The 24,709-nt window shown below is 35.5% G+C and overlaps 1 protein-coding gene across 1 annotated transcript; it reads right to left on the bottom strand.

The window, feature by feature from the left end:
- Positions 1–20,535: 20,535 nt before the first annotated feature.
- LOC106131983 (gloverin) lies at positions 20,536–24,220 on the bottom strand. Its single transcript, XM_013331263.2, has 5 exons — positions 24,068–24,220; positions 23,468–23,555; positions 22,784–22,934; positions 21,707–21,892; positions 20,536–21,240 (listed from the first exon to the last, which is right to left on the bottom strand). The coding sequence occupies exons 2-5, from the start codon at positions 23,548–23,550 to the stop codon at positions 21,112–21,114; spliced, it is 549 nt and encodes a 182-aa protein (XP_013186717.1). The 5' UTR covers positions 23,551–23,555; positions 24,068–24,220; the 3' UTR covers positions 20,536–21,111.
- Between the last annotated feature and the right edge of the window lie 489 nt (positions 24,221–24,709).

The following is a 24,709-nucleotide window of genomic DNA, read 5'->3' as shown; positions in this document are numbered from 1 at the left end:
TTATCTCCGTTGCCCCTGTTTTAGAGCATTAGACTATTTGGTAAATGCCAACCTATTTTTCAACGTCAACCCAGTTTAGAGCCAACATGTTCGCGATTTAATATGTCAGGATTCGTTTGCCTGGTGTATACCCAGCTTTATAAAAGCGCAGTTAAAAATAGTGCGGTTACTCTGAATAAGATTTTGATTATAATTTACCTTCAGTCTTCCAAACAAATGAAGCACTTAAAGGCTTTTATGTTAACTGAGTCTATCTTTTTCAAATAATAATATAATATATACATATAATCACGTCTTGCGGGGTAGACAGAGCCAACAGTCTTGAACAGACTGATAGGCTACGTTCAGCTGTTTGGCTTGATGGTAGAATTGAGATTCAAATGGTGACAATGATAGACAATAATCTACTATTTGTAATTTCAGCGTCTTCCTGGCGTCATGATTGCAAACTTCCAGAGAGACTTTGACCAGGATCCTCGATTCGAAAAGTCAGTTCAGTCCTTTAAAGACTGTTGGCTCTGCTGTCTACCTCGCAAGGGATACAAACAATGATTATATGTATGTTATGTAGTAATCAAAACTCCAACGATAAGTGGTACCAACTTGCCAATATAAATTTAAACGGTCCAGAAACAGCCACTTAGGCACCTGTTTCCACATAGCGCTCAGTGAAACGGAACGCAGTATATGCATTTAATGGACGGCATCAAAGCGTGTATTTAGCACTAAAAGCGTAGACTGGAACGTGTCTGTGAATTTTGAAGAAGCAATATACGGATGCGATATTGCACTGCGTTTAGATGCTATAAGTGCGAGTTTTCATATAGTTTATTGAATATTTATAACGAATTTTCCGTCTATGTGCTTTTAAAACGGTTTTAACTATTTGAATTTCGATTCCATCAGTAAGCCATACAACTGAACGTGGCCTTTCAGCCTTTTCAAGACTGTTGGCTCTGTCTATCCCGCAAATATTATCTATTTTAATGTATATATGTGTGTGTAGTTTTATTATAAGTGATGATTTATTTTGCAAATAACAAAATTTAAAGAAATAAAAATGATATAATTTCAATCGCTAATATTGAAATGAATACAAAGCTTTGCAAAAGCGAGAATATTCTCAATTTTTGCCGTAAATGAATCAGAATTACAGAATTTTATGTTTTAATTGTCTCGTCGTCTCGATTCGGTAAAACATGCGAATGTTTTTTAAAATATAATATATAATATTTATCATGCTTTTATTGCAATTCAACAAGATGCTTAATTAATAAACCACTCAATTTCTGTTTTTCGTTCCCTGACCTCAACCTTTTCTTTTCTTTTTTCACAGCTTTTCTTCAAAAATACCACAACAACATCAAGGCAGGCAGGAACAATATCATCTAGGTATATTGTATAGTTCTGTCCCAACACTCCACTTCCATTTAGAGAGTAAACAACGGAAAAACACCTGTTCTCGTCCTTCATTACGTTAAAACTCGGGAAAAACGGGAAAGCGGGATTCTCGAAGCTGAGAGCATAAAATAATGAGGATACAGAAAATAAATAGGAGGAGCATAAAACAAATAGAATTTATACCATCTATATATATGATGGCGTTTATTTCTTTCGATGAAATCAGAAATGATTTAGGTATTCAGTTATTATTTGTTTCAGAAAGAATTGTTACTCCTGATACTCAATATAATTTTTAAGGTCTTCAAAATAGGGCAATTTATTTTTTACAATTTTGTTAAAAATAAAAGTATTCCCGAGGTGCCATGTGGTTCCCGGCGAAGAACTTAAGGACAGGACTTCTCCCATCTCTTTCCGTGAATGTCGTAAAAGGCGAATAAGTGATAGGCTAATAAAATTGGGATTCTTCTTGTCGGCAATGGGCTAGCAACCTGTCACTATTTGAATCTCAATTCCATTATTCAGCCATACAGCTGAACGTGGCCTTTCGGTCTTTTCAAAACTGTAGGCTCTGTCTACCTCGTAAGGGATATAGACGTTGTAATATGTACTTATGTATGTTCCCGAGGTCTAAGTTTGTGGTGAAAGACTAGTATGTAGGTTTCTAGTGTGTTCTAAAGGTGAAGAGAGAATTGCGCAGATTTTCTCACGGATTTATTTAACATTATATTTAATGGTAACAAACATACAAATCAACTTACTATCGTATTTATAATACTTATTATTTGGGATTGGGATTTGACCATGTTTAAATTATTTGTAATTTGGCGTTTCTTTTTCAGGGAAATCGAGGATACGTCAATACACGGGTTTCATTTCTGCACCATCCACATTTTGTACCCGAAGACTTCAATTAAGACAAACGCATTACATTGAAATGTTTCGCATCTTGTTGGAAGCTGTTTGGGTTTCTGGTATTTATTTTATGGATTTCAGCTTTCTGTCTGTGTTTGTGCCGTGTGGTTCCCCGCAGTTTTGAATAGAACCACTCCTAACTAAGCGACTAAGGGAAAGGTTAATAAACATTGGATTCTTCTTGTAGGCGATGGGGTAGCAACCTGTCACTATTTGAATCTCAAATCTATCATTAGGTCGTGGCCCTGAAGTTGGTCTTCACTCTTTTAGAGACTGTTGGCTCTATCTATTACGTAAGGGATAAAGACGTGTTTATACGTATATATATATGAATTGCACTAATGATGGTACAATTTCATATAGGTACTTTTTCCCCTTCCTAAAATCCAAGCACCCTCATAAAATAGGTATATTATGTTCGTCTAGTTTTATTAGCTGGTTTAATTAAAACTCATTTAGAACCCGCAAGTTCTGTCTGTAGTGCCACTTCCAATCTGTTTAATGCGGTCGGAATGGAAAATGCAGCGAACTATTCTTAGATTCGTTCGAATAGGAGACAGGTGAAATACTCGGCTTGTCATCTTTCAAAAAAAACCTCAAGGGTAGGTATATTTTCATACAACGTAATTTCATTTTTGACTGCCTTAAAAGAAAATGAGGTTCTCAGTTTAACCTTTATGTATGTACATTTGTATTCGTTTCGCTAAAACCGATTTTGATGCGGTTTTCAGGAAAGTGGTTGTAACACTTAGGAGAAGGTTTTAGAAATTTTAAAGAATTTTACTTATAGTACAGTTATTCTAATTTTGTGTTGTAGTAAAAGAGGATGTGGTGACGAAAATTTAAAATATGTAGTAGGTATGTTGAGATGGTTTAGACATGCCGAGAGAATGGATGAAGACAGACTAATGATAGGAATTTATAAGGCAGAGTTGACTGTAAAAGTGGGACAGAGCAACTTTTAAGAATCGAATTTTGAATGTCTCAAAAAGGAAAGAATTTTGGGATAGGTACCCGTAATCATCGAAAATGCATGAGAAGAGTAATGAGTTTCGAGGAAGCGGGAGAGGTCTGTAAGGAAATCCACAGTCTCTGCCTACTACAATGGGAGACTGGCGTGATGGTATGCATGTATGTATATATGTTTGGAGAGAAAGAGATTCTTCAGGGTTTGTAGTTAGTAGGGTAATATTCTATTCTCACCTTCTGAAACGGAGGGTACTGTGGCGAAATCTATACGCCACAGGTCACAAAAATAAAAAAAATAACGGAAACCTAAATCGCGCAAGCAAAAATTTCACGGATTGGAGCTATATATACAGCCTCCGACACATCATCGGAGCCGCGGTTCTCCACGCATAACACCTAGCCTTGCGGAAGATCTTCCCTTTGGTGGCGGTCGAGCCGAATCATCGCTCTCGCTACATATGTATTGTTCACTATCGAAATCCACACAAAAAAATCACTATAATATAAAAAATTTATATATCAAAACCAACTATTCCATGGCTTAATTAAAATGTCGAATGAGTTTGAGTAACGGAACATGTAAGGACAAACTTGGTCGGCAAGATTTTTGTTTTCGCTCGCAATCTAGTTAATGGCGTTGGAACGAAGTGCAGGTTCGGTGCGCTATTCTCAAAGTCGTAGGAAATATTATTTTTTTTTTACTTTTTCATCGACTGAAAGTTTTACGGTCTGTGTTTTTAATTATAACTTACTTTAACATACATACATATAGTCACATCTGTATCTCTTGCGGGGTAGACAGAGTCTAAAGTCTTGAAAACACTGAAAGGCCGCGTTCAGCTGTTTGGCTAAATGTTGGAATTGAGATTTAATTAGTGACAAGTTGCTAGCCCGTCGCCTACAAAAAGAATATCAAGTTTATTAGCCTTTCCCTTAGTCGCCTTATCTAGAGTACGCTCTCGTCCTTTTATAGTTCCATTTAATTATTGTTCCCACGGGAATATTAACAAAATTCTATATGAATGCGCCCCTAGAATATATACGCATGCACATATGTGCAGATATGGCCATGACCAAATCTCTAAATCCTAGTTTGACCTGTACAATCAATCAATCAATCTTTACAGTCAATCAATAAAATTTCTCTTTTATAAATATTAAACACAACAATTTCTGTAGAAACCAGTACATTTTCGTGAATTTAGACAAATCTTCTTGACGTACGAAACTTAAAAAATAAAAAAGAAGAGGTTTAGACTGAGAAATCCCAATTTAAACAGAATTTTTCATTAAATCCCATGAATGGAAACACGGAACTTGTTAAGTCAAGTTACAAAAAAAATCGCATGCAACCGAAATATTGCTTGACGTACCAATTTTATGTTCGACTAAAAAAATGTAGTCTACACAAAAATTTCGAACGATTACCAGAGTAGACACCACTCCACCAAGGGATTTCCATTTGACGGAGCTAAATCCTGCCGCGCTTACGTTAATGTATCGGTTTAAATAATATTTACTTTGCAAAAATTTTTCCTCGCGGATTTCCCGCGTTTCAGCCGTTCACGTAAATTATTCCGAGCCGCTAGTTTTTCAAACGTGCTCTCCTGAAATATCGCTTAATTTGAAAATTGTGTACTTAATTTTTGTTAGTAGTTTGTGCCATGTGGTTCCCGGCACCAATACAAAAATAATGGGACCACTCTATCTCTTTCCCATGGATGTCGTAAAAGGCGACTAAGGGATAGGCTTACATACCTGGGATTCTTGTTTAGGCGATGGGCTAGCAACCTGTCACTATTTGAATCTCAATTCTATCTTAAAGCCAAATTGCTGAACGTGGCCTATCAGTCTTTACAAGACTGTTGGCTCTGTCTACCCCGCAAGGGATATAGACGTGATTATATGTATGTATGTAGTATTGTTCGAGCCCTATTGCGACTATGTACCAACGACACTTTTCTAAGTGATGTACGTTAGTTTGAGCACTAATCGATGTTCTTATAGTGAAGGAAAATACATGAGTAAAAACTGCACATTCAGGTATGTACTCGTGATGGCATGATCTAAGTTGGGTAAAGCTCTCTTGTGGGTTGCGGAGGAGAGACGGGAATCGTTTCACGTAAAAACCCTATCCAAGATTATAGACATATGCACACCATGGTCTTCTATCAGCTCCTATATGGTTACCCAGTTGCCTGAATGTGGAAGTTTCGTCACCTTCAAAGTAAAAGCGTCAGTTGGCACTCAAACTGATGTACATTATATCATAGAAAAAATCATTGGTACATACTGAAGTACCGTATATACTAAGTGACCGGTGAAGGATTTGAACTTGTATCTCCGTGGGGCACCATACCAGTTTAACCACTAACAACGCTCTCACCCTATAAATACGATGAACAAACAAAATCTCCAACGAGAATAAACAAAGCGTGCTTAAACAAAACGATATTGATCGGTGTCTAGCTATGAAGTATTTCGCCGAGTAAATCTTTTGTCCCTTACTCAATGGACCGCGAGTTAAATCATAATAAACGAAGGACTGGAAGAGACATAATGATACTCGTTTTCGTTATGATAACCATATATATATTAAAGGATTTGTTTGAATAATGTAACGCAATTAAAGAAAAAAAAACTTCTTTAAAAAAACATGGGTAAAAAATTGTTTTTTTTTTTTATAAACCAGTTTTGAACACTAGTATTTTTCAACCTGTAATGATCTCCATAATCTAAATTCAAAATAAAACTATAAAAAATTCGGCGTAAAACTATAAAAGTTTTTTCATCTATTAAATTATATTAAAATACTTCCCTATATCGAGGTCGCAATCCCGATTCTGAGAAAATGTACAAATTCACCGTTGAGACGAGAAACAAAAGCTAACTTTCGACTTCTGGAATGTTCGAGGATCGGGAACTTTTAATGATGGCGGACTTGTTTAGGATATTAAATAAAGTCTTTAGGCATTGAAATCTAAAATTATTTTCTTTATTAAGTTTATACAAAAAATAATTATTATGATTATACAGTGTCCTAAATAGTGTATGTCTGTCAAGATAGATCACAATGAAACGTGGTATACTTAACTTAAGATCTATGTAACCTGTGTATCAACAATAAATTCTCTTTAGCGCCGGGAACCACCACACACAGGCACAGATATAGAGACAGATTGAAACAAAAGAGACAGATAAACAGTCCTTAACAGATCTAGACATCCTAATTCTAGACCATCTTTGCTGCACTGCAGGGTATCTATCGTCACTAACGGTGGAAACAAAGAGATGCAGCTCCCGATAAACAGACGAACGAACTGACGACGCCTTTTATACTAATGAAGATGCGTTTTGATTTTGGACCGACTTAGGGATAGGAGGTAAAATGCAGAAAAGAGACATTTTTGTGGACTGACTGAGCGTTTTTTGATAAAAAAAAACATATTATTTTGTTTCTCGTAATCTCCAGACTCCAGTGACATTAACTGTAGTGGGTGAAAAATATTAAAACAATACCTACATAATAGAAGTTCATGTCTTACAGGGCGTGACAAAAATGAGTCAATCACATTCATAATATCATGAAACCTAGAAACACCCACTACGACGCCATTTTAAAATACAGTGGGGATGTCAACCTGTCACTTCATGTTCTTTAATTTAGCCATAGAGCTAAACGTGGCCCAACAGTCCTTGCGAGACCCTTTACTCTGTCTGCCCGTAAGGAATAAAGACGTCTTAATATAGTATGTATGAAATTAATATTTTGGCTTTCATTTTTCTCAGCTCTCCCATTAAATATCTAGTTCTTGTCAAATAAAGCTTATAAGGAACAAAAAAAATAAGTTTCGGTAGACCTAAAAAATTTGCCTTTTTTGAACAACGTCTATTAAAAAACTAACTAATTGAAAATTGTTTATGTATTTTTTTTTAATATCTAATTCATAATATTAGTCTCACCGACTTTATATCAGATTTAGTTAATTATCAGTTCAGTCGTGTCAATTCTAGATTTCCCGTATAATCTAGGATATCGATTGCACTAAACAATGCTAGACTGTGACTTGATTGTGGAACATCTGTCTGTGTCGAGATTACCTCAGACACCCAGAGGCCAGATATCACAAATAAAGGATACATTCATGGAATTAACTGTGCTTTAAAACTTGACCATGTGGTTTTCGGCACTTCACATACATATAATCACATCTCTATCCCTTGCGGGGTAGACAGAGCCAACAGTCTTGAAAAGACTGATAGGCCACGTTCATCTGTTTGGCTTAATGATAGAATTGAGATTCAAATAGTGACAGGCTGCTAGCCAATCGCCTAAAAAAAGAATCCCAAGTTAACGGCACTTTATAAGAGAATTTTTCCAAATCTTTCCCATGGATGTCATACAGGGCGACTAAGGGGTTATAAAGTTAGGATTCCTCTTGTAGGCGATGAGCTAGCAACTTGTCGCTATTTGAATCTCAATTCCATCATTAAGCCATAGAGCTGAACGAGCGAAAAATGTAGCAAGAAACGTGCTCAGTGACCACCACAAAAGGAGCGGATACAACACGTACCTACCTACTTTTTATTATATAAAAAAAACGTATAAAATATAACTGAGTCACACACTCCTATGGAAGTATTAAGAAATTGATGAGTTTGAAGTACATTTTTTGTTTAAAACTTTACTGGTTTTCAATACCTATGTTAGTGACATACAAACGACCTGCTCCGGCTTCGCACGGGTAGCATTTATAAATATGAACCTTCCTCAGAAAACCCTCTTTGCAACATTTGAAACAGGAAGAAAATTCATCCACAATTTTCCGAGATTAGCACATACATACAAACGGAGAAAATAGGGTAATATGTAGTGATAAAAGAAGCTAACGCATACTATAGATTATTTTTTCGCTATCATACCAGCATGGAAACAGAATAAATACTTAAAGAATAAAAAGATAAAATTATGTCGCTTCAGTGTGAAAAATTACCTGATAGATCTTTCATTGGGGAAACGTAATTTTTCCCACTATCCCCAACATTTCAAACGAGACATCATTTTTACAGCATTGAACACGAAACTGCATAAAATGCGAATAAAAATACAGATGAATCCGTAGAAAAACTCGTATGAAATATAACACGAAATAAAAAAAAAACGTCGCGATAAAATCCGCAACAAAGCCAAAAAGAGGTATTTCTTCTTTTATTTTTTCTATTTGCGGATTCAAACCTTACTCCTTTCAGTTACGGGTCAAACGATTCAAGATATTTACGTTCAAATTCAAGGGAGATGTTTGATAAAGAAGGGCCTATTGAAAAAGGGAAAAGGGTCCAGGAAGGTTGCCGCTTACTAAACCGAAACACCATTTATTTTGATCTTAAGTGACATCAGTTTGTGAAGAGTAAAAGATTTCAGTTCCGTCCGCCCCAGCGTAGAAAAGATGTGGTGTACGAATTCGGAATACATTTGAGCAAGACTAATGGATTTGAAACACTTTCTAGAATCTTGAGTTTGAAACGTTTCCAGTGTTCAGAAAAAAAGGTTTGATTTGAAATTTGAATTTAAATTTTGTCCGTTTTATTTTAAACGGAATTTAAAAAAATAAGCAGTTTCTCAATTACATATTGCAAAAAATTAAATGCTGTTTCAAAATTTAGAACAGCATTTTATTTCTTTCGTACGCCATAATAGAATAGAAAAATTTATTGCCGATGTTTTTACTGTAAACGTCCCCAAATTTGAAGTAAACTATAAGAACAGAATTATTTGGTAATAAGTACCTAGTTATAAACAAGAACAAAGTGATGGTGGTCATACAGAAGTTACTTTGTGTTGAATTATTCATTTAAAAACTTAATTGAGCCTTAAAAACAGAAAAACATTATACATTAGAATAGGTACCTTACCTATTAATTTGAGAATATGGTAATACAAAACAATTATTAAGTACTAAACTATCACTTCTGCCCTCTTAGCAAAACACGCGCGAAAAACTATCGCTGTTTCGCTTTTCATCATACCATGAAACGGGACAGCGATATTATCGGTCTTTCACTAAGGTCGTAACTAAAAAAAAAGAAGCGACCGAGCCTAACACAAGAAGATAAATTAACTACACCTTCTAGAGGGCATGATGAAAAGAACTTTTTCTGATTGGCCTGGGTCTTGGATGTTTATCTATATAAGTATGTTTTATAAAATATAGTATCTTTGAGTTAGTATCTTGTAACACAAGTCTCGAACTGACTTCCGTCCGTTCCTGTCCCGTATATATTTATTTATATTTATACATTTATTTAGAGTCTATAGCAAGCGAAACTTATGGTGACATCACCTACATATAGTGACATTTTCCGAATTCAGATTTAATTTCCGAAAGTCTACTCGAGTTAAGCCTTTGCCCGTTTCGCAGCCAACGAACTGTGAAGAGGAAACCAAATGAAATGAACTTTAAGGCGGTTTCGGCAATCTTTTGCCGTTCCTCTAGTTAAGGTGGGGTTTATTTGTGAATATTGTTAGGACATAAATGTTGTTTTGTATCTATATTTGTGTTTATTAACTAGCAATCCTAACCGTGCCGTGTGTGTGGTTCCCGGTACCAATACAAAAATTAATTGGACCACTCCATCTCTTTCCCATGAATGTCGTAAAAGGCGACTAAGGGATAGGGTTACAAACTTGGGATTCTTTTTTAGGCGATGGATAAGCAGCCTGTCACTATTTGAATCTCAATTCTATCATTAAGCCAAATAGCTGAACGTGGCCATTCAGTCTTTTCAAGACTGTTGGCTCTGTCTACCCCGCTAAGGATATAGACGTGACCATATGTATGTATGTTTGTATGCAATTCTAACTTAATATCACATTTATTTGGTTATGGTGGTTTGGTTTGAATAAAGATTAAAAAATTTCTTAATAATAAATCTACCTAATTAAAAAAAAGTAAAATACCTGAACTACAAAATATAAAACTTTTATGTTTATTGTTGCGTACAACATTCGTAATATTAAAAAGAGAACTATTATGACGTCTTTGTAGAGATAACCAGTAAGTATAGCTTTCGAACCCTTTAAGTCGTCTTTTACAAAATTAAATACAGTTCTAACCCTTTTTCTGATCTCGTAACAATTTCCCAGACAAGTTCGCCAATGAAAGGGTTTTTACATTCATACAATCACAATAGTCGATGGGTTTTAAAAGGCTAATAGATAAAGCATTTATCATTTAGCGGCCTCTGTGGCGCAGCGGTAGTGCGCTTGTCTGTGTCACCGAAGGTCCCGGGTGCGAATCCCGGCCAGGGCATGATGAGTCTTGGAAATTTATTATAAAACTAGAGGCCGCCCGCGACTTCGTCCGCATGGAAACCCTATCAATCCCGCGGGAACTCTGGGATAAAAAGTAGCCTATGTGTTATTCTGGGTCTTCAGCTACCTACATACCAAATTTCATGGTAATCGGTTCAGTACTTTTTGCGTGAAAGAGTAACAAACATCCATACATCCATACAAACTTTCGCCTTTATAATAGTAGTAGGATATAGTATCGTTGAATTAGTATCGCGTAACACAAGTTTCGAACTTACTTTGAGTTAACCTCGATCTGTGTAATTTGTCCCGTATATATTTATTTATTTATTTATTCATGTATCCTTCTATGTCCATGTATGTCTTCCTTGAATTGTATAGAAGTCGTTAAGTAGGTACTTTATTATAGCGACTTCCATATGAGATAAAAAAAATGACTAGACAATGCAGGCTAGACAAAGCGAAGAAAAATGTCGTCAAGCGACTCTGATTTATTTACATTAGTTTGAGTGCTAACCGATGCTCTTACGGTGAGGGAAAGTATCGCGAGGAAACCTACACATTCAGCTAAGTGCTCTCCAGAGTAGTGAGGGTGTAACCGGGAATAACGCCAGGATCAAAAGAATCCTGAGACTTGAAGACTTGACATCATCAAGCGATACCTTGTATACATACATACATACATACATATGGTCACGTCTATATCCCTAGCGGGGTCGACAGAGCCAACAGTCTTGAAAAGTCTGATGGCCACGTTCAGCTATTTGGCTTGATGATAGAATTGAGATTCAAATAGTGACAGGTTGTTAGGCCATCGCCTAATAATAAATCCCAAGTTTGTAAGCCTATCCCTTGTATCCTATTATGAAATCTATTTCTATTAAGCAAAGCAGTTGATGGTTTGACCTGGATCACGCAAAGATGAGAGAGAGATACGACATACAAAATATAACCACCCGAGCTCTTATTGACAAAATATAAGATTAGGCTTATAAACTTGGTATTCTACTTTTAGGCGATGGGCTAGCAACCTGTCACTATTTGAATCTCAATTCCATCATAAAGCCAAACAGCTTAACGTGGCCTATCAGTCTTTTCAAGACTGTTGGCTCTGTCTACCCCGCAAGGGACATAGACGTGATTATATGTATGTATGTATGTATGTATAAGATTCTCAAAACAGGTAACTTTTCAGAAACATGCTCACATTTCTATTTTAGAAAACGTTACAAAAATGTCTCTTGCTCTTCACATAACGATTAAATGCAACGATCTGCAGTGTCGTAAAACTTAACGTGAGTTCTGAAACAAAACCATTCAACTTTTATTGGGGAAATCATTCAAATTGAAATGGAAATTGTTAAGGCTAATGAGCTTTTAGGCGATGAAATGCTTTTGTAAAGACCTCCTTTTTCTAAGTGCCGTGTGGTTCCCGGCACCAATAGAAAAATGAATAGGACCACTCCATCTCTTTTCCATGGATGTCGTAAAAGGCGACTAAGGGATAGGCTTATAAACTTGGGATTCTTCTTTTAGGCGATGGGTTAGCAACCTGTTACTATTTGAATCTCAAATCTATCATTAAGCCAAATAGCTGAACGTGGCCTATCAGTCTTTTCAAGACTGTTGGCTCTGTCTGACCCACAAGGGGTATAGACGTGATTATATGTATGTATGTATATGTCCTTTTTCTAAATGTTAATAGACAGATAGATAAACTCTTTATTGCACTAAAAGAGAAAGAAAATTATGTAGTTTGTTACGCCGCTTTTTACAACCATAATAATTTCATTTCCAAATTCACTCTAGAGCAGGGTAGTGTGTTTTTAGTTTTTACATGTGTACTTATATAAATCACATATTTATACTTTACAGGGAAGACAGAGCCAATGATCTCGATAAGACCATCGCCAGTTGGAAAGTAATTTAATAGTGACTTAATAGTGAAATTGAGATTTAATTAGTGTTAAGTTGCTAGCCCGTCGCCTTATAGAAGAACCCCAAGCTTCCAAGTAAGACTCTTTCCCTTAATTGACTTTTACATTTTACGCGGAAAGATAATTCAATTCATTTTAATGATTAAAATAAAATGAGATTAAAAAATTTAATACATTTTTCAAGCTTCTTAAAATATAACTGGAAGTTGATTTGAAAACAAACATTACTTAATTCCTCGCAGGATAAACCATGAAAAAACTTCGCACCGATCCAGTAATGGCTTCAGTTAAAAGCTTTAATGTTGTTTAAATCCAAGAATTCCTTAATCCCGCCCATTATACTGTTGATGGCCGCATAAAGCTTTTGGTAATGATGTTCTAGTTACCATTATTTTCTAAAATTATCATTGGTGTTTTGAAGAGCAAATTATTTCATTCATTCTTAAACCAAATATGTGACAAAAAAGCCCTTCGAAAGCCAATATTAAAATTGTAGAAACAAAAATTAACCTCTATATTTTTAATATTGAAAAAAATTTAAGTTTATATTTTTTGGCGTTTTGTCATCCAATACTATGAGAGAGTGAATTTAAAATACGAGTTAGTATTTTTATCCTCTTTCATTTGCAATTTGTCTGATAGATATTCAGCAATTGACCCTACGCAGTCAAGTATCAATGACTCTTCTGTCAGTTTTATACTCATGTAGAACTCATAAGAGCAATAAATTGTAAATTTCTCTAGAAATAAGTAGTGCCCTTGTACTGAATTTCTCTTTATTTTTAAATTATAATATAAAATAGTTTTATTCTTATTTTCCCTGACATACATAAAATATATAAATAAAATAAATAAATAAGAGCATCGGTTAGAACATGACGGATGCTCTTATAGTGAGAGATAACCTAGTTAGAATGTTGCACATTAAGGGGTTAGGTTCCCAGCAAAGGTTATGGCGATTAAACTGGGTAAAAACCTAATCTTCCAGCATCATAGTCAAAGGCGCACCCCTGGCTTCTCTATCCAGAGAGTTGAGCATGTATTCGGGACTTATGATATAATAATGAATATTTTGTCCACTCGTAAATTGACACCGGATTATTTATCTATTTGATATTTTCAAAAGGTTGACTGGTACAGAATGATATTAGCATTGTCTACCTATTATAGCTTTGAGGCTCGATAAAATTAAAATAAATAAATAAAGCCCAGCGAAAGAAGGTGATTTCACTACAAGGTTAGTGTTCAGAATATTTGTAAAATTTAATACAAAACCTCCTTACATGTCACTGGCCAGTTAGAGAAATTTAATATGTTTTGTTTCATAATGGAACCTTATGAAAATATTTCAAAACTAGCTTCCCCCCGCGACTCCGTCCGCGCGGATGTCGGTCTTCGCGTGGATGGTTTATTTCTCCATTTTGAGTAAGAATGACATCTTATAAATATCTATTGGACCCAATTACGGCTAGGCCTATAATAATTAAGGAGAGCCCTCTATTGAGCTACTGCTGTTGAGTTCGCGTTCTAAAGTAAGTAGTCCGGTCAATTTAGACCAAAAAATAAGAATAAAGCTAGATTAATTTCCATCAAGCTGAAAATGAGTATAATTGTTTAAAACACAAACAAAAGCATTATTTCAAAATTCCCCATGATTTCGGTTTAAGGAAAAAAATTATAAGGTCAAAGGTAAAAAAATGGGTTTTTCACGATTTTCTTCAAAACGGTAAGTTTTATCGGAAAATTACTTCAGACATAGATTCTCTTTCCCACGGATGTCGTAAAAGGCGACTAAGGGATAGGCTTATAAACTTGGGATTCCTCTTTTAGGCGATGGGCTAGCAACCTGTCACTATTTGAATCTCAATTCTATCACTAAGCCAAACAGCTGAGCATGGCCTATCAGTCTTTTCAAGACTGGTGGCTCTTGTCTACCCCGCTAGGGATATAGACGTGATCATATATATGTATGTATGTACATAGATTGTAGATCATAAAGTTATCTATAAAAAGGAATCAATATTTTTTTTCAATAAAGCTACCGTTTCTGAGATATAAAGATGCAAAAAGTTGCAAGCGTCATAATATGCATAAGCACGTCTCGTATGTACTCTGTGTAGCAGTAATATAAGTAAGAAAATTGTTCTGTCGGTAATTTTAACTTGAATTCAAAATATAAAATAAACATAAGTATAATGAAACCCAGTCCCTTCATTTATACTGTAGTGAAACCTTGAGACAACATCTGTCTCTCTGTTTAATTGTGTACGTGGCTAGGGTCGTATACCTGCTTTATCTCAGAATGCTCAACACGAAATACCGTTAGTCTTTAATAATAGTAGTCCTTGCGGGGATACCGTTGACGGGCGTCATGCCGCCCTAAATAATATAATCCTCTGTGCTCTTGCCACCATCCATGTTCCAGCCGTTCTAGAACCTAACGGTCTGGCTCGGGATGATGCCAAGAGACCGGATGGTATGACTTTGGTACCCTGGAGATTGGGGTGGCCTTTGGTGTGGGATGCTACTTGTGTCGACACACTTGCGCCGTCTCATCTTCAGGTTACTAAATCTAAGGCCGGTTCTGCTTCAAATGAGGCAAAAAACCTCAAAAGGCGCAAATATGTAGGTATCGGTAATACCTATACTTTTGAACCTTTTGGGGTAGAAACTCTGGGACTGGGGGGCCTATCTGCCCATCAGCTTTTCCGACAATTGTCGAAATAGCTGATTGAGGTATCTCTTGACCGGAGGGCTGGAAATTATCTGGCTCAGAGAATCAGCATTGCCATTCAAATTGGCAATGCTGCCAGCCTTCTGGGCACACTCTCCCATGTTGATACTATGCAGGGACTGTACAATTTATAAATTAAATTTTAGTTTGTAGTCATCTTTTTTCTTTCTTTTTATAAGTAGTTTTAGTTTTAATTTGATTTAATTGTAATCTCTATTATTGTCCTAAGATGATTTTCTTCACTTAGGGTTATTCTAATTTTTTTAAATAATAAATATGAAAGCTAGTCTTGAGTGCCACTGCGTAGTGAAAACACGTGTTTCTTCTAACCTATTTCAGACTTTTTCAAGTTTAATAATAAAGATGTTAAAAAAAACGCGCTAATAGTACACCACCTCAGAGGTGGCGTGGAAACGTGTGCATATTATGACGCTTGCAACTTTTTGCATCGTTATATCTCAAAAACGGTAGCTTTATTGAAAAAAAATATTGATACCTTTTTTATAGATAGCTGTATGATCTACAATTTATGTCTGAGGTAATTTTCCGATTAGAAAAATTTATCGTTTTGAAGAAAATCGCGAAGCACCCATTTTTTACCTTTGACCTTGGGTAATTTTTTTTACTTAAACCGGAATCATGGGAAATTTTGAAATAACGCTTTTGATTGTGTTTTAAACAATTATAGTCATTTTCAGCTTGATGGGAATTAATGTAGCTTCGAATGTCTAGATTGACCGGACTAAAGTATTTTTTTCAGATTGATTAGTAACGGCCCGCGTGTGATGCAAACGGTTCAAGCTAAATCCGACTTTCGGCGCTACAGGTAACGGCGCTGAATCCACTGCGAGTAACGTAACGTGTGAACAAAGTCTATGGAAAACTGAAAAATTAAGAGTTTTTTTCTTCGTATTTTTTCAGGATAAAAAGTATCCTATTTTATGCCCAGGATAATAAGGTATAATTATACCAAGTTTCATCAAAATCGAACCGTTAGTTTTCACGTGATGCCTGAACATACAGACAGACAGACAAAAATTTTTTTAATCACATATTTGTGTTTGATATCTATCCAGTAACACCCCCTGCTATTTATTTTTTAAATATTTTTAATGTACAGAATTGACCCTTCTATAGATTTATTATATGTATAGATACAGAATTGACCCTTCTATAGATTTATTATATGTATAGATTGTATTACGACGCAATAGTTCACGAGTGCATGTTAATATTTAATAATAAATAAGTACAAATATTGTTAAATCCAGTGCAATAATACTTACAGATTTCTTATTTTCAAGTATCAAAATTTTATTTATCCCGACTTATTTCCCTATTTTTCAAGTGACAAACTTATTTATTAGTTTAACCATTAAACAGTTAGTCTACTATAGATCTTGGTATTACAATATAGAGAGTTTTTAAGTTAAATCATGCTAAAACAAATTTTAAACTTAGGTTACACAAGTATCATACTACATAATACTGGCTTTGTGCTCAAGATGGGAAAGTTTATGAAAATAAGACGAACGAGAAAGTGTGCGGCGCACAGATAAAACTGACCTACTTACAAACACGTCTTGTTCGCTTACGGCATGTATGAGGCCAATAACGAAGATTTCATAAGGATCTCAACTATCCAAACTAATATTATAAATGCGAAAGTAATTTGAATTTTCCTCTTACCGAAGTTATATTAAAAATACTTATAGGTAAGTTGAAAAGGAAAAATGTATCCTTAAAATGTCCGACAAGACAACTCTTCTTGGCCGGATAATAACGTCTAGAAATTACACCATTATGTACTCGGGCAACGTCTGGATCTGCAACGTAGCTTGTTACCAGTGGGGACATACGTTTGTATATTGTTTCCATACATTTTATGTTATTTATCCTGGTTCATACGGGGATCTGAGTTCGTGATTAGTAGATACTTTGTGGTTTAACGCACTTAAGCATACGGCCACTTTATCTCTTTGCCATGAATGTTATAAAAGACGATTAAAGGAATAGTAGGCTCATTCATTCAGTGTAGCTACCATGGTTAGGTTCTGTACAGGTTGCAGAGGTTAAACGGGCGGTAGTCGCTTCGTATAAAACCTAACTAATCTAGTCCAGGATTATGGTTTAAGCCCCGCAGCGAGGCACGCGCGACTCCGTTTTTATTTCGCGAATTACTGTCGCTGTTTCGATTTATATTGTGAATAAAAACATATTCGCGCGATAAAACCGTATTAGCGCGTGTCATCACTCATTAAATAAAATTCCCATTCACAGAAATATAATTGAAATAAAACGCAATAAACTGATAAATCATATATTACAAAAAAATAATAATAACAAAAAGGCACAAAATACGCCGTATGTTTCCAAGCTAACCTACTTATTTACTTTATAATAGTTGGAGTTTCAGCTACGCGGGGCGAAGTTTGAAGACTAATAAGTATTGCTTTTGCTGTTTTGTTGTCTGTCTAGATAATCTTTATTGCAGCTCCGTGATTTAATTAAAAATACTTGGCGTTATTTTAGTTCTCGAGTGTAATTTATTTGCGAAAAGTTATATACGTACCGAAAAGGCGGGATGTTTCGCAGCATAGATGGATGCGTGGTCAAAGTTACTGGCTCGTAATAAGAGGTTTTTTTTTTGGACAAATTACACTGATTGAGTTCTGTGTATTGGATATGCGATCGGCCTACCTACGAGTAGGTTCCTAGATACTAATCAGAAACCCAATGACTTTCTTTTTATTTATGCGCAGTTATCCCCACAAAATAAATAACACTGCATATTAATTCAGTAATGACTGTTTCGTAACCATGATCCAAGGTGGTAGGCAGGTACGATTGCTTTTTTCAAACATTCATATAATCACGTCTATGTAACTTGCGGGGTAGACAGAGCCAGCAATTTAAAAAGACTAATAGCCGACGTTCAGCTGAAAGGATTAATGATAGAATTGAGATTGAAATAGTGAGTTAGCTGGAGTAGAGCTAGCCCATCGCCTAAAAGAAGAATCCAAAGTATAAACTTTATAACATATAAAAGCCTTAGGGATAGGCTTTCACGACTTCCATGGGGAAAATATCCTAGTGGTCCTATTCTTGTCTACATTGCTTGATTAATTTGATTATTGATTGATTTTATTTGACAAGTTTTTAGTGGTTGATAGCAATCGCTTAATACTTGACTATTCCATTCTTGGATCAAAGTTAATCAGGAGATAGCTTTCTTTGGAGGCGCTGGGCTATAGCAACCTGTCACAATTTTAGGATTTAATCAACCTATCCAGCTTGTCGTCGTTCGAGTCATATGGCTTTTGCATCTATCTTCCCCGTCAGGGTATGGACGTGATGTGAAATATTTAATGAGAAATACTGTAGGTACCTATAAATTTTTGCTTCTACTTAATAAAATACATCTATTCCTTCTTTTTTCTTTCTTCAACACAGTTTAAGGATCAAATATAAATTAACAGTATTAAAAGTTAAATAAATAATTACGAAAGGGTATCTAGACACTACCCCGGTTATTTATAACCCGACCAATAAATATCAGTCGGACAGACTTTACTGAATTCGGGCAATGACATGCAATCTTAATTGAGTCGGGTACTCCTCTAATTTATAACTATTTCAGACGATGCGACGTCCAATTAGATATAATCCTAATATCTATATCAAGACAGTTGAATTTCGACTGCGAAATTAAATGTTCCAATTTTAGGGCGAGGATATTGTAGAATAGTTCGTTAGGAGAGTACTTTGATTGTGGAAATACTGGTTTTTCGGTGAAGTAAAACATCATGAGGAAACCTGCACATTCAGGAAATTGATTACTATGATCCATTATGGGTTAAGTTAAATAAAAACCTGGCTGACCCAATCCGCCTAACCCAATACCGTGTGGTTCCCGCCCCCATACAAAAAGAATAGAACCACTCCATCTCTTTCCCATGGATGTCGTAAAAGGCGACTAAGAGATAGGCTTACAAACTCGGGATTCTTTTGTAGGCGATGGGCTAGCAACCTGTCACTATTTGAATCTCAATTCTATCATTAAGCCAAATAGTTGAACGTGGCCATTCAGTCTTTTCAAGACTGTTGGCTCTGTCTACCCCGCAAGGGATATAGACGTGACCTTATGTATGTATGCTGACCCAATCCTGGATTATGGTCAAAGACGCACCCAAAAGAGGTGAAGATGTAACTCGGATGAACGCTACGAGGAAGAATAAGTAAGAATGAGACTCTTTCTACAAATTGAGTATTCTATGAGCCCGCCACGCTTATAACAGTGCGCGCTCCGTTCTCGACAATTTAATTCCACCTCATGCTAATAGGTCTCGGTTCGCGCCAGAAAGCAATTTCGCAAGACGTTTCAGTTTCTGGCGGTATTACCAGTTACCAACAGCCGCGATGAGTTCCTGATAGTTTAGGAGTATTTAGTTCTAAAAGTTTGCGTTGTCCACTCAGTTGTAGTGATGGTAAATAAATAATATCTGTTTGTTTTCTCATAACTATTATTGATTAAGAGTACCCATCTACAAGCTTGCATGAAAATATTGATAAATGTAATTGGGGTAGCGGTAAAACAAATTATTGAGGTCGCTGTTTTTTGGTCTAAAGTGAAGATTGGAAATCCGACAGGAAGAATAAGCGGGAAGCGGGAATGTGAAACGCATAACACGTACCTTACATTCTTGTTTGTTAGCTTCTTGGGCCCTGGCCACAGTTCTTCTTGTTTCAGGGATTAAAACACGCACTTTTACTATTTTTATTAATTGTGAGCAAAGCGGTCAACATATTCGTCTTTATATGTAGTTTTCTTTCAATCACTAGTTTAAATTTGAAGTGTTCTTTGGCTCTATTCGTAAGCCATCGAGTTGTTTTCGAGCTACGAAGTAACCACATATGCTGTCACTATCGTATTGTGCGGAATGAAAAGAGATTGGAACAGTAAAATAAAGCGGCGCGTTCTGTAATCTTACATCGATCAATATTTTGTGAATACCCACTACTACTTTCAAAATATGTACGCAGGCATCGTGGAAAGTGAAAATAAGTTGTAAAAAGCTTGGCTGACACTGACTTGAGACATTGGCTTGAAAATAACAAAAAAATAGATAAATATATTTTTTTTTAATATTTTAATTCAAACCTTTGTGGTCTCTCTCTACACAAAAAAATGTGCAGATGATAATCATAGAAGCAGAAGAAGAATGCAGGGATCGTGTCAAATGACATTTCACTATAAAACAAATTCGGTGAATACTTAGAAAATTTATTGATTACCTTGTCACTTAAATACTATATTTAACAAAAAGTTTAAAAACTGACTTTTCATAAGAAAGAATATGAATGAAAAGTCAACTGCAAAAGTTAGATAGGTAGGTATACATTTTGAAACTTCGTAAAGTTGTTCCTTAACTTTTAAATATCTTACAAAACATAACATCTGCAATGTGACCTATTTTTAAGGGGCTAGTGTCACTATAATTATGTCATTCCCATTCTTTAGGTATTCATTGATTAAATCATTATCTCATTCATACAATATATAATCATTAATTACTTAGTGCCGTGTGGTTCCCGGCACCAATACAAAAAAGAATAGGACCACTCCATCTCTTTCCCATGGATGTCGTAAAAGGAAACTAAGGGATAGGCTTACAAACTTAAGATTCTTTTTTTAGGCGATAGGCTAGCAACTTGTCACTATTCGAATCTCAATTCTATCTTAAAGGCAAATAGCTGAACGTGGCATATCAGTCCGCTTAGGACTGTTGGCTCTGTCTACCCCGCAAGGGATATAGACGTGATTATATGTATGTATGTTTAACTTAAAACCGATAGTTCAATCCAGCCCTCGCTCCGTAGTCTTGGAAACGACCTATTCTATTGTAGGTTCCCTGTAAACTGAAATCCCCATTTTTGCCGATAGGCCATCTACCTCCTGCGGCCGCGTCAACCTGGAAAAGGTAGAAATCAAGTTTTTACTATACAAAGAAATCTTGAATAAAAATAAGAAATGACAAGAAAGAATAGGACCACTCTATTTTGTTGCCATGGATGTAAAAGGCATCTAAGGGATAGACTTATTAACTTAGGATTCTTCTTTTAGGCGATGGGCTAGCAACCTGTCACTATTTGAGTCTCGATTCTATCGAACGTGGGCTATCAGTCTTTTGAAGACTGGCTCCGTCTACCCCGCAAAAAACACACTGACAATTAAGAGAAAATATTTGTATTTTTGTATGTTTGTAACAAATAAACTCAAAAACTACACAACCGATTTTGGCGAAATTTGATACACGGATAGATAGACCATTAGGCATAACATAGACTTATATATTGTGGATATTCCCATGGAAGTCAAGATCCGCGCAAAAGCTATAATAATATACTAATATAAGATTACTAAGGATTCAGCCTTACCGAAGTCATGCCATGAATCTGTTTGCTAACATCCAGAGATGCTTTCGAATGTGCGCCGGTGTAATCCACCCGGCCACCGAAGTGGTTGGATGAGCCGTACGGACTGATGGCGTGGGTTCCGTACCCGGTCGCGTCCAGCTTGCCACGGCCATCGTTGAAGACGTTATGCTTGTACCCGGCTTTCCCCTGGAATTGAAAGGGTTCGTTGTCTTGTTGCTTTATCTTTTAGCACTTAACATGCATGCATGGGTAATATGCCTAACAGCTGAACGTGGCCTTTCAGTCTTCAAGACTGTTGGCTGTGTCTACCTCGCAAGGGATAAAGACGTGATTATATGAATGAATGTATGCATAAGTATTAATCTTATAGGTGTTCGTTTAAAAACTAAAATTGTATTCAGTTTTTTTTGTAAGGGTGTTCATCTGACCATGAAAAAAAAGAATAAATAAAAACAAAAAAAATGATACAATATTAGACAATAATAATAGTTTCTAATTAGCCGTGTGGTTCCTGGCACCAATAGAAAAAAAATAGAACCAATTTATCTCTTGCCCATTGATTTCGTAAATGGCCACTAAAGGATAGACTTATAAACTAAGGATTCTTTTAGGTGATGGGCTAGCAACTTTCAACACGTTCAGCAGTTTTTAGCAGCAATTGAAATTTTATCATTGAGGCAACGTGACCTTCCAGTTTTTTCAAGACTGTAATGTATGTGCCTGATGGGAGGTCTAACTTAAAACAGGTAGGCAAGTGAATTATGTATAGATATAAATTTCATAATTCAAAAGTTTTATTCATTATTATAGAACACTTAATATCACTTAATAATTGTCATATGTAGATATCTTTTGGTTTCACAACATTAGTAAACGTCAAATAAATTACTTAAAACTAATATAAGTATATTGTGGGCCTGCTGGAAGAAATTTCTCTTGAAATAAGAAGTGCCTCTGTACTGAATTAATCTTTATTTTAAGTTTTATTCTTATTTTCCTGTATATAAATATATAAATAAATAAGTTAAAAAATATAACTATAAGGAAATCTGTATTTACATTGAGATGGGTACTTACAAAAGCGGAGTCACCCCTAGAACCAAGGGTGCCGAAGACATGCCCCCTGTCTGAGATCGCGTGGTGGTAACTGACGTCACCAGTTCTGGGATCAGCTGACAGCTGCCGACGGAACCTTAGGTGGTCAGGGTGCACGTACCAGGTTGGATAGCTGTAATACAGATGCGTGTCACGTCTTTATTCCTTACGGGGTAGACATAGCCAATAGTCACAAGATCATGTATCAAAGGAATTTAGCTGGTTGGTTGAAAAGTACATATAAGTAGGTATTTATGTAAATTAATATAAGTTTTACATTCATTCATGTTTTTTTAATGTAAACAATGTGCATTCGTCCACGATTTAGATTTAAGAGATCTATATTTGTTAATTGACGTTCGGTGAAAATGCTGCAGTGTAGTTTGATCCGCCGCTTCTTCAACACATGCGCTTCCGAAGCGGTAGTAGTTATAATTAGATTTTAGTGATGTGACGTCAATAAGTGATACCTTGTATCCAATTTTGAAAATAAATCTATTATATTCTATCTAGAGTTCACCCAGTTATATTTTTTTTGACACGCCATTTTAAATCCTTAATGATTAAGTAATATCTGGTAATTCCTACGGTATTGAATTCTTGGGCAAAATCTGATTGAACCACACATAATAAGTGAGTTTATTATTTTTGTAAATAGTTATCTACCTGTTATTTTCTACCTCGGCCTGTACAATTTCCTGGGCTGTTACTGCTGCTACCAAGCAAACTAACACATAGATAGACTGCATATTGGCTGGAACAAAAAAAAATAAAAATTAAATGTTTTTTTTTCTTTTTTAATATCTTTATGGCACAAACCTTGCAGTGTTGCGTGCTTTTAAGTTAATAATTAATTAGGAGAAATGAGTGAATTAATTGAAGACATAAATTAATAAACTTGAATCAAGTTTATTAGAGACAAGTTACGTCCCGAATTTGCACGAGTAGTTTTTATACATATTAAATACAAACCTTCCTCTTGAGTTATCTATAGAAAAAATGAGTCTACGTCCGTTGTGGAGTTTTGAAGATCTTAGCATACATACATACTTACATACATGGGGAAAGACGCGGAAAGCGATTTTGCTTTACATTATGTTGTGATACCAAAACATTTCAGTAAAAGAAAAAAATCTAATAGTACCTAACTATAATTACAAGTATTCAAATTATACTAAAATTCTATTTATTTTTTCAAACCTTGGTAGTTAATGGTATGTAGTAATATGTATATAATTAATAGATTTTAAAGAATAAAATACTCACATGATAACGTTGCTATCTTCCGTTGGGCTTTTCAAATACTAGTGCCTACTTCCGATGAAATTTCTTCATCAACTGATGTTCTCATTTTCACGAATACGGTATTTATACAAATCTTCACAACGCCGGGATTTTCTTCTCATTCAGGGCTCTAGTTATTCCCCTGGTCCGAATTAATAATCTTATTGCAAGAGGTTATCAGAATCTTGCAAATGGAAGATACAAGCAATTTTCAACTTTATTTGTTTCATAGTAAGACTAGTTATTACGTGATAAGATTCAACCTGATTCACAATTAATAAGCCGCCTGCAAATATTGAATGTTTGTTTTAAATAGTCATCTTTGCAGTTCGTAAAACTGATAAATTTCTTTGTTTTATGTCACCACACTTCTGGCCTGCCACTTAGATTGACTGGTACCTAGTAGTACTAGTAGTAGGTAATTCACCCTGGTAGTAATTCACCAAAAAAGGCTTGTGCCATGTGGTTCCCGGCCAGGCGCTTTAGTCAATCAACCAAGTTGTTAAACCATACGACAATTATTAAGCGATATAATAATATCCTATAATAATGAATAAAAAATTTTGAATTTTTTTTTTTGAATTTTGAATTTGAATTTTTTCTATGACCACTCCATAACTTTCC

Source organism: Amyelois transitella, chromosome 26 (assembly GCF_032362555.1).
Source record: "Amyelois transitella isolate CPQ chromosome 26, ilAmyTran1.1, whole genome shotgun sequence".
Lineage (NCBI taxonomy): Eukaryota > Metazoa > Arthropoda > Insecta > Lepidoptera > Pyralidae > Amyelois > Amyelois transitella.
Note: the sequence above shows the minus strand (reverse complement) of the source record. Positions and strands in the feature narration are given on the sequence as shown.